General features: G+C 40.5%; 3 protein-coding genes across 10 annotated transcripts in view; 2 read left to right on the top strand and 1 right to left on the bottom strand.

Moving 5' to 3' along the window:
- LOC134211598 (heparan-alpha-glucosaminide N-acetyltransferase) overlaps nucleotides 1-1,227 on the top strand; it is a 44,687-nt gene extending 43,460 nt beyond the window's left edge. The window contains exon 6 of the mRNA XM_062688612.1: nucleotides 544-1,227. Within this exon, the coding sequence (XP_062544596.1) occupies nucleotides 544-1,195 (652 nt within the window). The 3' untranslated portion in view covers nucleotides 1,196-1,227. The remainder of the gene's footprint in view (nucleotides 1-543) is intronic.
- LOC134211601 (tyrosine-protein kinase receptor torso-like) overlaps nucleotides 1-12,117 on the top strand; it is a 198,300-nt gene that overhangs the window by 113,119 nt on the left and 73,064 nt on the right. The gene's annotated exons all lie outside the window — the stretch shown is intronic.
- The window catches only part of LOC134211604 (transposon TX1 uncharacterized 149 kDa protein), a 179,235-nt gene that overhangs the window by 144,681 nt on the left and 22,437 nt on the right, over nucleotides 1-12,117 (bottom strand). For 3 of the 4 annotated variants that reach the window (XM_062688647.1, XM_062688648.1, XM_062688650.1), the window contains exon 4: nucleotides 2,916-3,618. The exons of the other annotated variant lie outside the window; for it this stretch is intronic. In XM_062688647.1, the coding sequence (XP_062544631.1) occupies nucleotides 3,169-3,618 (450 nt within the window). In that variant the 3' untranslated portion in view covers nucleotides 2,916-3,168. Of the gene's footprint in view, nucleotides 1-2,915; nucleotides 3,619-12,117 lie in introns of those variants that run through there. 4 annotated transcript variants of the gene reach the window in all.

The raw sequence follows: 12,117 nt of genomic DNA, 5'->3' as shown, positions 1-12,117 counted from the left end.
TTGACCCGTATTTTTTTTCGTTGGCCAGAAGAATTTACGTTAAGTCATAATCATTAAGCTACTGGATAAATTTTCAATCTGTTGTCATGACATGAGAGCTAAAAGTTGCATTTTCACGGATGGATAAATCATGTATCACGTAAAATGTTTCGTACTTATTCATATAAGTTCAAATAGATAGTAGGATAGTATTTTTTTTTTGAAAGTAGCATTCTTTAAGCTAGATTTCGTTACAATGTGTTGTCAGTTCGGTTCAGCAGCACCATAATTGTTGAACCTCATCCCCAAGTTTGAAAATAAAAAGTCTCATAATTTTCACAAAAGTTCGATTATACCAAACAATGAGAAAATCTCAGTGATCGTATATCGGTTTCACTGGAAGTTCTGATACAATTATTTTTTGTATGGATTGTCACGCTTCTCGAACCATCCTCACCCTATAGACATGACGTACTTTATGGGCGGACCAGATTGTATTTCGATACCATATCAAAATCAACATCTAGAATAAAGTGTATTATCGATCTTCAAACAACTTTTTAGTGGATATTTCGGACCTGGAGGGAAACATCTAATGGCAATTTATCCCAACTGCACCGGCGGAATAACTGGCTACCTGGACCGAATCATTCTGGGCAACAACCATCTTTACCAACATCCAACCGCCCGATACGTATACGACGCCCAGGCGTTCGACCCTGAAGGACCCTTTGGCAGCCTGCCTACGCTACTGCAAGTGTTTCTTGGGCTGCAATGTGGCGTACTGATCCTAACCCATACAGAGGTAACCGGCAGAATCCGGAGGATGGCAGCCTGGGGAGTCGTGTTGGGTTTACTCGGAGGTATCTTGTGCGGATTCAGCAAAAACGACGGATGGATACCGGTGAACAAAAATCTCTGGTCGCTGTCCTACGTGTTGGTTACGGCATCGTTGGCCTTCTTCCTGCTGCTCGTTTGTTTCGTTCTGATCGATGTGAAACGGTACTGGAGCGGAAATCCGTTTCTCTATGCGGGAATGAACGCCATCATTCTGTACGTGGGACACACCATATTCCATAAAATGCTGCCTTGGCATTGGCGAATCGGACTGATGAATACTCATTTTATGTTAATGTGTGAAGCCTTGTGGAATACAATTATATGGAATGGAATTGCTTATTATTTATTTAAGAAGAAGATATTCTACAGCTTGTAAATTTATTCCAATTATATACATTTGTTACTATATTATATGTTTGCCTCAATTGTGATATCACAGACCATATGTCTATCGAGATATTTCAGATGGAAACTCTCCGGGGAGAAGGTTAACTTATATAACGGTAAGTTATTCATTTGTATTTCTTATTAAGAAGAATTAGGGAGGTCTCGTAAAGTTGGTTGATTTGTGGATCGATATCGATATCGATATCAGAAAACATTATAATTTTTTTTGGCTAAATGCCGTTTGGCCAAATGCCCACTTGGCCGAACGCCTTTTTGCCGAATGCTGGCTGGCAAAATAGTTGAAATTTGTTTCCTTTTTGAGTGAAAAAAAGCTCGAAGTAAGAAGTGAATAGTGAGAACTACTAAGTGAGAAATAAAATATTCGAAGTCGGTACAAAGTAGTGAAAAGTGAGTACTGAGAAATGGAAGTGATTACTGGAATAGTGAAGTGATAGGAAGTTGGAAATGCGAAGCGAGAGATAAGTGGTAACAAATAACAAGTAAAAAACAAAAGTAAGAAGTAGGAGGGATTAGTGAGAAAAACAGAAGCAAGATGTGATAAGTGAGTGGTGAGATATAAGACAGAAGAAGGAAGAGAAAAAATAAGAATGGGAGAAAAAAATAAAAGAGAAGAAAGAAGAAGGGAAAATGAAGGAGGATACAGAAGGAACGAGATAAAAGGAAGAAGGAAGAAATATAAAAGAAGAAGGAAAAGAAGGAAGGTAGACGAAAGAAGAAAAAAGGATAAAAGAGGATGGAGAAAAGGCTTTCAGTGGAGGACATCAGAATCCCAGAAGACACTATCCTTAAAAATGTCCGAAATAAAAGAAAAATGAGCAGAATAGGAAGTGGCGCGAAACCAATATATTTATTTAATTGCAACGTTCGGTTTCCGCTCGCGATGGAAGCATAAGTGTATCGTTTTCTATGGCGGCGGTAAAAAAGTGAGAGGCGGTTCAAGAATCCTTTTCATGACTAAAACTATTTATCCAAACAAACAAACCATTCGGCTTAAGTTTTTGAATTTATCCGTTTAAACGACAATAACGATCCTGACAAGGTCCTTTATTTTCAATAATGCGCTTTTTTAAACATTAAAACAGCTGAACACGGAAACACGGAACGGAAAGTGAATTTTTCTGGAAGGATTCTTTGGTGTTGTTTCTGTTAGTCAAATGAAATCGTTGTTTTCCGGACCACCATTTTATACAAAAGAAGGTTGATCCAAGGTGAGTTTTCATGTTCATGTTTTTCCACTCCCATCTTGAATAGGTAAAATACAATATATGTAATACTTTTCCATACAGTGCGGTAGCAGAATGATGAGGGAGGTAAGGGAGAGGAAATTGTTCGAATGGATAGAATCACTAACAGCAACTAAGGTACCACGCCAAACGCCGATGCCACCGAAACAGTCCAATTTTTTCAATCAATTCTTTCTGTTTAGAAAATGCTGGTCTTGAAAAGAAGCAATTTTCTTTCCCAATGCGCTTTTCTAATAACTTATTGCAATCAACCGCTTGTTAGAACGTTGCGTTGAAATTTCACTCCATACTGTTATTGTCTGACGGCCACTCGACGACTTTTTGCTAAGACGCCACCATTTGAAATAAACTTTCAGCTTGTCAAGTCTCAAGGATATCGTAACACCATAGAAGGAGAAAAGAATAAACGTGATATTAAATTAGAATTTAAAACATGATAACGAGTGAAGTTGCCTTCATTATGAAAGAATGTGTTCTAAAAATGTTTTTATTAATAAATTTCCTTATTAACTAAAAGTGGAATTTTTCCTACCACTAAAATATATATAATGAATGTATATCCAATCTAATAATGCTGTCAAAATCGACCAGTATAAAAATACTGTGGGCGCTTTTCTTCACATGTGTATAAAAATGGGCAACAATTATGTAGTCTTTTAGTAGCTATGACAGTGTATCTCGATTTGCAACTGCGAGTTTACGAGATGCTGCAATCCCAACACACTAGAGAGTAGTACAAACACGTGACCAACTTATCATCCTTGTCCTTCGTGTCGTCATCTTCACCCGGGCGGGTTTTCTTCTTGTTCTTTTTCTTCTGCTGTCGAAAGGCATCCATCCGGGTCTCGTCCAATGGGGATGCTATTTTGACGGCATCGACTCCATCGTGGTCGTTGATGTGATCGATCGAGTCAAGGTTCTCACAGCTGTCTTTCTTGGAATTGTTATAGCTATTTCGCCGGCGCCGTCTCCGAGTTTCCCCTATCGCGAGGGTGGCGGCATTGTGCACATAATCCGCTGACCGGCTGTCGTTGTTGGAGGACAGCAAAGACGATGCCGATTCAGCGTTGGAATAGTTTCGATCCTTCTCCTCGCACTCGTCTATGAGTTCAAGTGCATCGAACTGGTTACTGTTTGGAATGTCTTTCTACATAGATGAAAATAGAAGTATAATAATAAAAAAAAATATTAGTAGATGATTTAATTCATGGCATTGGGAGGAATAATTGACAATATCTCTTGATTCTTGAAGCAATAACTGCCCTTCTACGCATAATTGTCTCATGTTACCTTTGATGAAAAAAATACAAATTCGAGTCGATTTGTTCCACTGAAGTAGTAGTTTGATGACAATGGAGACTGAAAATCGTTTACATGAGTAGTGATCCGTTTTATAGTCTGGAGAAATGTAGCCGGGAATCAAACCCAGCCACCCTCAGCTTGGGCTTGCTGAAAGATAAACATAATAATGTAGTAATGCAAAGCTTACGGAAGCTTCGCCCATTAGAGGTGAAACTTTTTTACTTCCGTTATATGCATATTTGTCTCGAAAATTACTTTGGTATTTTCCCACTTATGCACACTTGGTTCCCACCAGTGTAAAGTATCAAAACCAGAATTAAGTATTATTGAGTTATTTTCTCCTGTTCGGGTAAAGATGATAGCAGTTATGCTTTAAAGAAAAACATGTACACCTCCCTTATCCAACAGGTAGCAACAGGTATTGGAAATGCTAGGTAAACGATTATATTCCGGAGATTACCCAACGGACCAAGTTTTTGCACTCAGTTAAACCCATCGGTATCGGAGACATTATTGTCATTGCCGACCCGAAACTACCACGGAATTGTTAGCCGACAGGAAGGGCCATTATCTTCCCCGTAACGCTGGGTAGACCTCTTTGAAGTAGTGTGTTATGGACGTAGCAAGATATAATTGCCCAGACACACAAGCTTTGGGTTCAAAAATTGTTAGGGGAGAACAATCAAATATGCACCCGTTAAGCATTTTTGATGTTTTCACCACTATAAACAAAAATACCGAGCCATTTCCTTATTTCTCCTTCCTTCTTTGTTCTTCGCTGTTTCTTCTTTTATCTTCGCTTTTCTTTCTTCCTTCTTTCTTCTTCCTTCTTCTTACTTTTTTTCTTCTTCCTTTTTCTTACTTTTTTTTTCTCTTACTTCTCTCTTCTTTATTTTTCTTCCTTCTCTTAATTCTATTACAGACTGGACTCGATTATCCGGGGCTCGATTATCCGGAGAAAATGGCTAGGTTATCCGGAGTAATATTTTACCCATCTTACAAAAATAAAAATATGTGTTATCAGTGTGTATCCGTAACGTATCCAATATGTGCAAGACATTTAGTAATGATAGTGCCTTTCTCGCTTTCATCAGTGACTGTTCACAAATTACGTAACGCTTTAGGGGGGGGGGGAGGGAGTCAGACCAAGCGTTACGGTCCGTACAAAAAAATAAACCTTCCATAATAGAGGGTTGCGAGAGGGAGAGTGGGGTACAAAAATTATCAAATTAAGCATTACGAATTTTGTGAAAGATTTTTTTTTTTGTTTTTTTGTTTCTTTATTAAGGAGACTTTCAGATTTTGTGAAAGAAATGAAAGAAAATGAAACGGAAATCAAGAACATTCATAAAAACAACCAAATTTATAAATTTAAATTCAAAGCACCGATATTTTTTAAGCATTTGAATGTACATTCCTAGTACAGCATTGACATTGTGACTCATGCTACCAAATGGTCCTCCGGGATATCCGGAATGGGTTCGTTCACAAATTACGTAACGCTAAATTTGCTGATTTTGAACCTCCATCCTCCCTCTCGTAACGCTTTTTGTATGGAACGTTTAATTGGTTTGTATGAATCGTAACGCACGGTCTTCCTTCTAGCGTTTCGTAATTTGTGATCAGCCTCAATATTTATATGAAAAAATGGAGGGGGAGGGGGGTTCCCTGAAGTTTGACAATCCATCAAAAAATTTTAGATACCTCATACAAAAAGTGTGACATAGGGAGGTGGGGGATTGAAAAAGGCCATTTATTGCATTACGTAATTAATGGATCTTCCCTTAATTATGAAATGAATATTTTCATTCTCTAAAGAATCACTCGGTGGCCAAAACGGGCTTGGTAGTCATATGGCTACTGCTTCTGCCTCATACGCAGGAGGTCGTGGGTTCAATCCCAGGTCCGTCTCATTCTCCTGCTTTGTATCTTTCTCTACATTTCTCATGTTCTAGCAATCGCTAGAACTGGAAATGGACTTCCAAACCGTTTCCATTACTATTCCTATACCTTCAACTTGAGTATTCTAACAGTAATCTGCTAGAATTGGAAATGAACTATAGAGCTCGTTTCCTACATCCAATTAGAAATTCCATCAGTTGCTTTCTCCTATCTATCACATTGGCAGCTCGTTAACCAAGATGGACCTCTGCCTCTCGAACCTAACCCAAAAATTCCAACAAATTCCGCATGAATTCGTGGCAAGTGCAGAGGTATATTCGGCTTGTAGTGGATTGCATCATCATTTCCTCCCCTTTCCCTACATTGACTTGCATTCTGACGTGGCAGGCGCCAGTATGACCTAACAAATGAGATCACCAGTACTTGTACATTGAAAATGTGTGCTAGTCCCAAGCAAACATCTGTTGGTTCCCTGTGCAAGAACAGCTGATCTGGTCATAATGGAGTAGCAACTACGAGCAGTCAATAAAACTCAAGCTCTAAAGAATCACTCGGTGGCCAAGGTGATCCATACACCATGTCATGCTCAGAATGTCGGATTTATCGTGGAAAGGTTATTTTTCTTGAAAATTTCTTTCATTTTTTCGTTCAAAAAGCGAAAAAGCTTTTCGTAAAAACTAAGATCTTTTAATGAAAATTCTGAAGAATATCCTCCGAAATCTCTGAAACACTACCGTTGAAATTCTGAGTAAATTTCCCTAAAAATTAGGAAGGTCTTTTTGTAGAATTTAAAAGAAAGAAAGACAGGATCACATTTTTGACCAGAGCTCGCACAGACTGAATACTTAATACTCAGCATTAGATAACGGACAGGACATTCACAAAGCACCTAGTGAACAAGTGGAGCGTTTTCCACTTCACGAAATGTTTTCTCCTTACTAGGGCGGGAATCAAACTCACACTTCATGGCTTGCAAATACGCCTAGACGATTGACGCCACTAACAATGCAAATTCCAGAAATTTCCCGGGTGAATTATAAAGAATTTCATTTGGGAATCTCGAAGAATTACCTGCGTAAATTTCCAAGGATTTCCTGTTGAAATCCACAAAATTTCAAGTTGAAATCAAATGCTTTGACGGGGAAGGCCCGTTTGTTGTTTGGCCGAATATGTCATTAATCCGAAACTCGTTGACCGAAATAGACATATGTCCGATAATGTCGTTCGGCCAAACAGGTAATTTGACTGAAAAGTCGTCTAATCGAATAGGTCATTTAGCCAAAAAGGCCTAGAAAAGGTAGAAAAGGGCCATTTGGCCGAAATGAACATATGGTGTTATTTTCCCGAGCTGCCGAAAATAATTGTTTGACCAAAAATGCTGCTGCGAGGTGACATAAGATCGAAAACGATTTGCGATGTACGGGTGAAGATCATACGACCGAACGTTTGTTCGAAAACGGCGTTTGGCTGAATGGGTCGACGTTTTTCGCCATATAATCCGATCAGCCGAATAACATTTTCGGCCAAATTGCCCTTCCTGCTAAACCACTGTTTCGGTCAAATGGAATTTTCGATGACAAAGCCTATTCGACCAAACGACCTGTTAGGGCATACGGCCTTTGGTCGTACCCCCAAACCATTTTCCACCTAATGACCGTATCGGACAAATGGAATTCGGCTAGATAGCTTTCGGCTTAACGTATTATACGGCCATGTGGTATTCGGTCAAATGACTTTCAACCAAAATACCCTTCGTCTTTTGAATTTTTTCTCGTAAAATTTCCTAAGAATTGCTAATAGACAACAGGAATTTCACGAAGAAAATCAAAGAAATTCCGTAAAAAATCCAGTTGGAATTCCGTTGGATACTTTAAAAAATCACAAAGAAATCCTGTTAAATACGAACCATGCATGCCCGGTGGCATAGGCAAACTCCTACATAATTTCCTGTGATAATTTCAAAGAAACTCCCGTGAAAAATTTCGAGCAATTCCTGTTGAAAATTCGAAAAACTTGGAAGAATCTCCTGGGACAGCTCATTAGATTTTTCCGGGGAAATTAAAAGGATTATCCCGTTAATGTCTTAAAATATCCTGAAAAAAAACATTACGTTACGAACGTAATGAAAAAATCGCCAAGCCGTCGCCGACCAAAATTATGACAAACGTTGCCGCCGGCGATTTTCGGATCGGCGCTCACCTCTAACGGTAGTCAGAATTCATGAACGGACCAACGGGATATTTTATTAGATGTTATATAACAAAAATAAAGATTATTTAAGCAAATTTTCAGCAAGAACAAAAAAATGGCTCGATTAGTCGGAGGGTTCGATTATCCGGAGTAAAATGTTTTTCAACACTACGGAGAATCGAGTCCGGCCTGTACTTCCTTCCCCCTTCCTTCTTCTTCCATCTATTCTTTCTCTTACTTCCTTCTTCCCTCTTACTTCTTACTTCCTTCTTTTTTTCTCTTTTTCCTTCTTCCTTATACCTTCTTTCTTTTTACTTCTTCCTACTTCTTTCTTCCTTCTTTCTTATTTCTTCTTCCATCTTCGTTCTTCCTTCTTTCTTTTTCCATCTTCCTTCTTCTTTCTTACTTTTTCCTTCTTCACTTCTCACTCCCCACTTCTAATTCGGCCTAGTGGCCATTCGACCAAATGACCGTTCGACCTAATGACCGTTCGACCTAATGACCCAGCATCTCCTAAGAAACACATTTCTCTTAAATTTATGTTATAAAAATATGTTGATTTCACTCGAAATTTCTTCTTCTTCTTATTGGCATTACATCCCCCAGTGGAACATTGCCGCCTCGCTGCTTGGTGCTCATTCAGCACTTCCACAGTTATTAACCGCGAAGTGTCTAAGCCAAGTCACCGTTTTTGCATTCGTATATCGTGTCACCCCGATGATACTTTTATGGACAGGTAAGTCGAGACAATTTTTAATCCGAAAATTGCATAGACCGGCATCGGGAATCGAACCCAGCCACCCTCTCGAAATTTAACCTACAATTTTGTAATTGTTTATTGCTAATATTGATTTATTTATGGAAATTTTGTATTTTTTTCGTGGAACATTTTGATTTCTTTATGGAAAATTCTTCATTTATATTATTGCTATTTTTGGTTTTAAAAGTGCTTATTTATTCCTGTTTTGTGGAAAATTCTTAATTGTTTATGAAAATTTTGATATATTTGTGGAAATTTTATATTTATTTATTGCTCATACCCTGATTTATTTATTGACAATTTCCTAATTGTTTATGGAAAATTTTTAATTTTTATGAAAATTTTATTTTGCTGTCATTTGCGAACCTTCCGCAGACTGGTTGGCGGTTGGCGTGGTTGGCGATGTGCAGCCATGGACCGAGCTGAATGGAGAAGACCTCTATCCAGAGCATAAAATATTCATCTTCAAGAGGCAACTTTAGTCCGAATTTTGACAAACATAGCATGATTATTCAAAACATAGAATGACATAGTCAGACGACTACTCCACGAACTCATTCATTCGACTGTCACTGAGTGTGCTTATTATGTGCAGAAAAAACATAATTAGCATTGTTGATATCGATGTTTACCGTTGAAAGTACCTCGCGGATGCAAATCGGATTCAGTTCTATGTGATAATTTACTTTACTAATTTAAAACGTGTTCAGATTTCAGAAAATTTATCATTTTGTAGAATGTGCATAAATACTCAATGACTAATATTCAACCGAATATTGACAGTCTAGAGCCGACTATGAATGTGTCTGGAAGTGAGCTGACAAATGAAGAAAAATGGACTTCACCAAAAAATTTCGATTACACACAGGTATTTTTTTACACGGCTTAGTTTTAGTCGTTTAAGAACTTCAGCGTCAATGAAACAATGAGTTAATCCCACGAAAAAATCACAAAAAATCAAAGAAAATTCAGTGGATATTTAAAAAGCTGTGAAAGTTCAGGTCAACCGAGAAATTAATGAATTCCAACCGCGTAAAAAAAAACCTGGGTGTATTTTACACTCTGCCTCTATGTGGTCCATATTACCCACACCATAACGTTTTACACCACCTTGATCCAACATCTAAAAAAATTCTCAAAAAATCGGATTTTAATATAAACTATCAATTCAACCCGTACACAATATTTGCATGGACTAATTTTGAGAATTGAGATCCTCGAGGATCATGCGGATTACTTTTGCCGCTTTCTGTTTCAAAAGCCTAAATTCTGCACATCAAAAATTACATCACCATGGTATTTCAACCATTGCATCAACATTAAATCAATAATAAACAGATGAGTTTCCATTATTCGAATGTAGTATAACATGCCGTACTCATAATTTGAAACAAGGAATAAGATCCATATGATAGAGTGCCAAATTTGTAACGGTTTAGCTCAACCCGAGCAGGAGCGACGACCCCGATAGCATACTCTGTTATGAAATAGCCTTGAATAAGAGGTAAAATACCAAAAAATAATACCAAAAATTTATGAAGTATTGTGAGTATTAAATTTTTTATTTCACCTCTTATGCAAGGCTGGTTCAAAACAGTGTATGGTATCCATAACGGCATAGCAAATGCTGGGTAAAGCGTACAATTGGTACTTCGCGTACCTGAAGGAATAAAATAGACCCCATCTCGCGGTCCTTAGCCTCTTACCCAGCAACTCCTATCCCTACCTCCCCGCGGTGCTGGCCGGGATACGAGCAACCTTAGGGAAGATCGGGTAACCAACCCCGGTGGGAACTATGGTCGTATGCTGACAGGGAAGGGGGGGGTTGCTCCTCTCCGGAGGTGCAAATCTTATTGAGCGTCTGTTCTCCATGTCAGGATCGGCTCACAACAGCGTCTGTTCTCCATGTTAGGGGCGGCTGATCATCGTCCGAGTGCCAGCGAGGGACTCTAAGTGAAACTGTGCACCATGGTCCACCGGGAATAAGGAGGAATGGTCCTCCGGGAATTTGGGGGGTTTGGTGTCAGGCCCTGCAAGCCAGCCAGAAAAAACTCACGCAACGAACAATCAACAAGAGAGTTCGGACCGGAACCATCGGCGAAGACCACTGCGACGAAAAGGGACTAGCGATTGGAAACTCGGTTCGTGGAACTGCAAATCTCTCAACTTCATCGGGAGCACACGCATACTCGCCGATGTGCTCAAGGACCGTGGATTCAGCATCGTAGCGCTGCAGGAGGTTTGTTGGAAGGGATCAATGGTGCGAACGTTTAGAGGTAATCATACCATCTACCAGAGCTGCGGCAACACACACGAGCTGGGAACAGCTTTCATAGTGATGGGCGATATGCAAAGGCGCGTGATCGGGTGGTGGCCGATCAATGAAAGAATGTGCAGGTTGAGGATCAAAGGCCAGTTCTTCAACTTCAGCATAATCAACGTCCATAGCCCACACTCCGGAAGCACTGATGATGATAAGGACGCATTCTACGCGCAGCTGGAACGTGAGTACGACAGCTGCCCAAGCCACGACGTCAAAATCATCATAGGAGATTTGAACGCTCAGGTTGGCCAAGAGGAGGAGTTTAGACCGACTACTGGAAAGTTCAGCGCTCACCGGCTGACGAACGAAAACGGCCTACGACTAATTGATTTCGCCGCCTCCAAGAATATGGCCATTCGCAGCACCTACTTCCAACACAGCCTCCCGTATAGGTACACCTGGAGATCACCACTGCAGACAGAATCACAAATCCGACATTATCGACGTCAGGACATATCGTGGCGCTAACATCGACTCTGACCACTATCTGGTGATGGTTAAACTGCGCCCAAAACTATCCGTCATCAACAATGTTCGGTACCGACGACCGCCGCGGTACGACCTAGAGCGACTGAAACAACCTGATGACGCCACTGCATACGCGCAGCATCTCGAGGCAGCGTTGCCGGAAGAGGGTGAGCTCGATGGGGCCCCTCTTGAGGACTGCTGGAATACAGTCAAAGCAGCCATTAACGACGCAGCGGAGAACAACGTCGGGTATATGGGTCGAAGTCGACGGAACGATTGGTTCGACGAAGAGTGCAGACAGATTCTGGAGGAGAAGGACGCAGCGCGGGCGGTCGCGCTGCAGCAAGGTACCCGGCAGAACGTGGAGCGTTATAGACGGAAGCGGAGACAGCAGACCCGCCTTTTTCAGGAGAAGAAACGCCGCCTGGAAGAAGCGGAGTGCGAGGAGATGGAACAGCTGTGCCGTTTTCAAGATACACGCAAATTCTATCAGAAGCTCAACGCATCCCGCAAAGGCTTCGTGCCGCGAGCCGAAATGTGCCGGGATAAGGATGGGAGCATCTTGACGGACGAACGTGTGGTGATCGAAAGGTGGAAGCAGCACTACGAGGAACATCTGAATGGCGCTGAGAGCACAGGCAGTGAAAGTCAAGGCAGCGGAGGAGATGACTACGTCAGTGCAGCGGACGATGGAAGCCAAC

This window comes from Armigeres subalbatus, chromosome 2 (assembly GCF_024139115.2).
Source record: "Armigeres subalbatus isolate Guangzhou_Male chromosome 2, GZ_Asu_2, whole genome shotgun sequence".
Lineage (NCBI taxonomy): Eukaryota > Metazoa > Arthropoda > Insecta > Diptera > Culicidae > Armigeres > Armigeres subalbatus.
The sequence above is the reverse complement of the archived record's forward strand: the minus strand, read 5'-3'. Positions and strand labels throughout refer to the sequence as shown.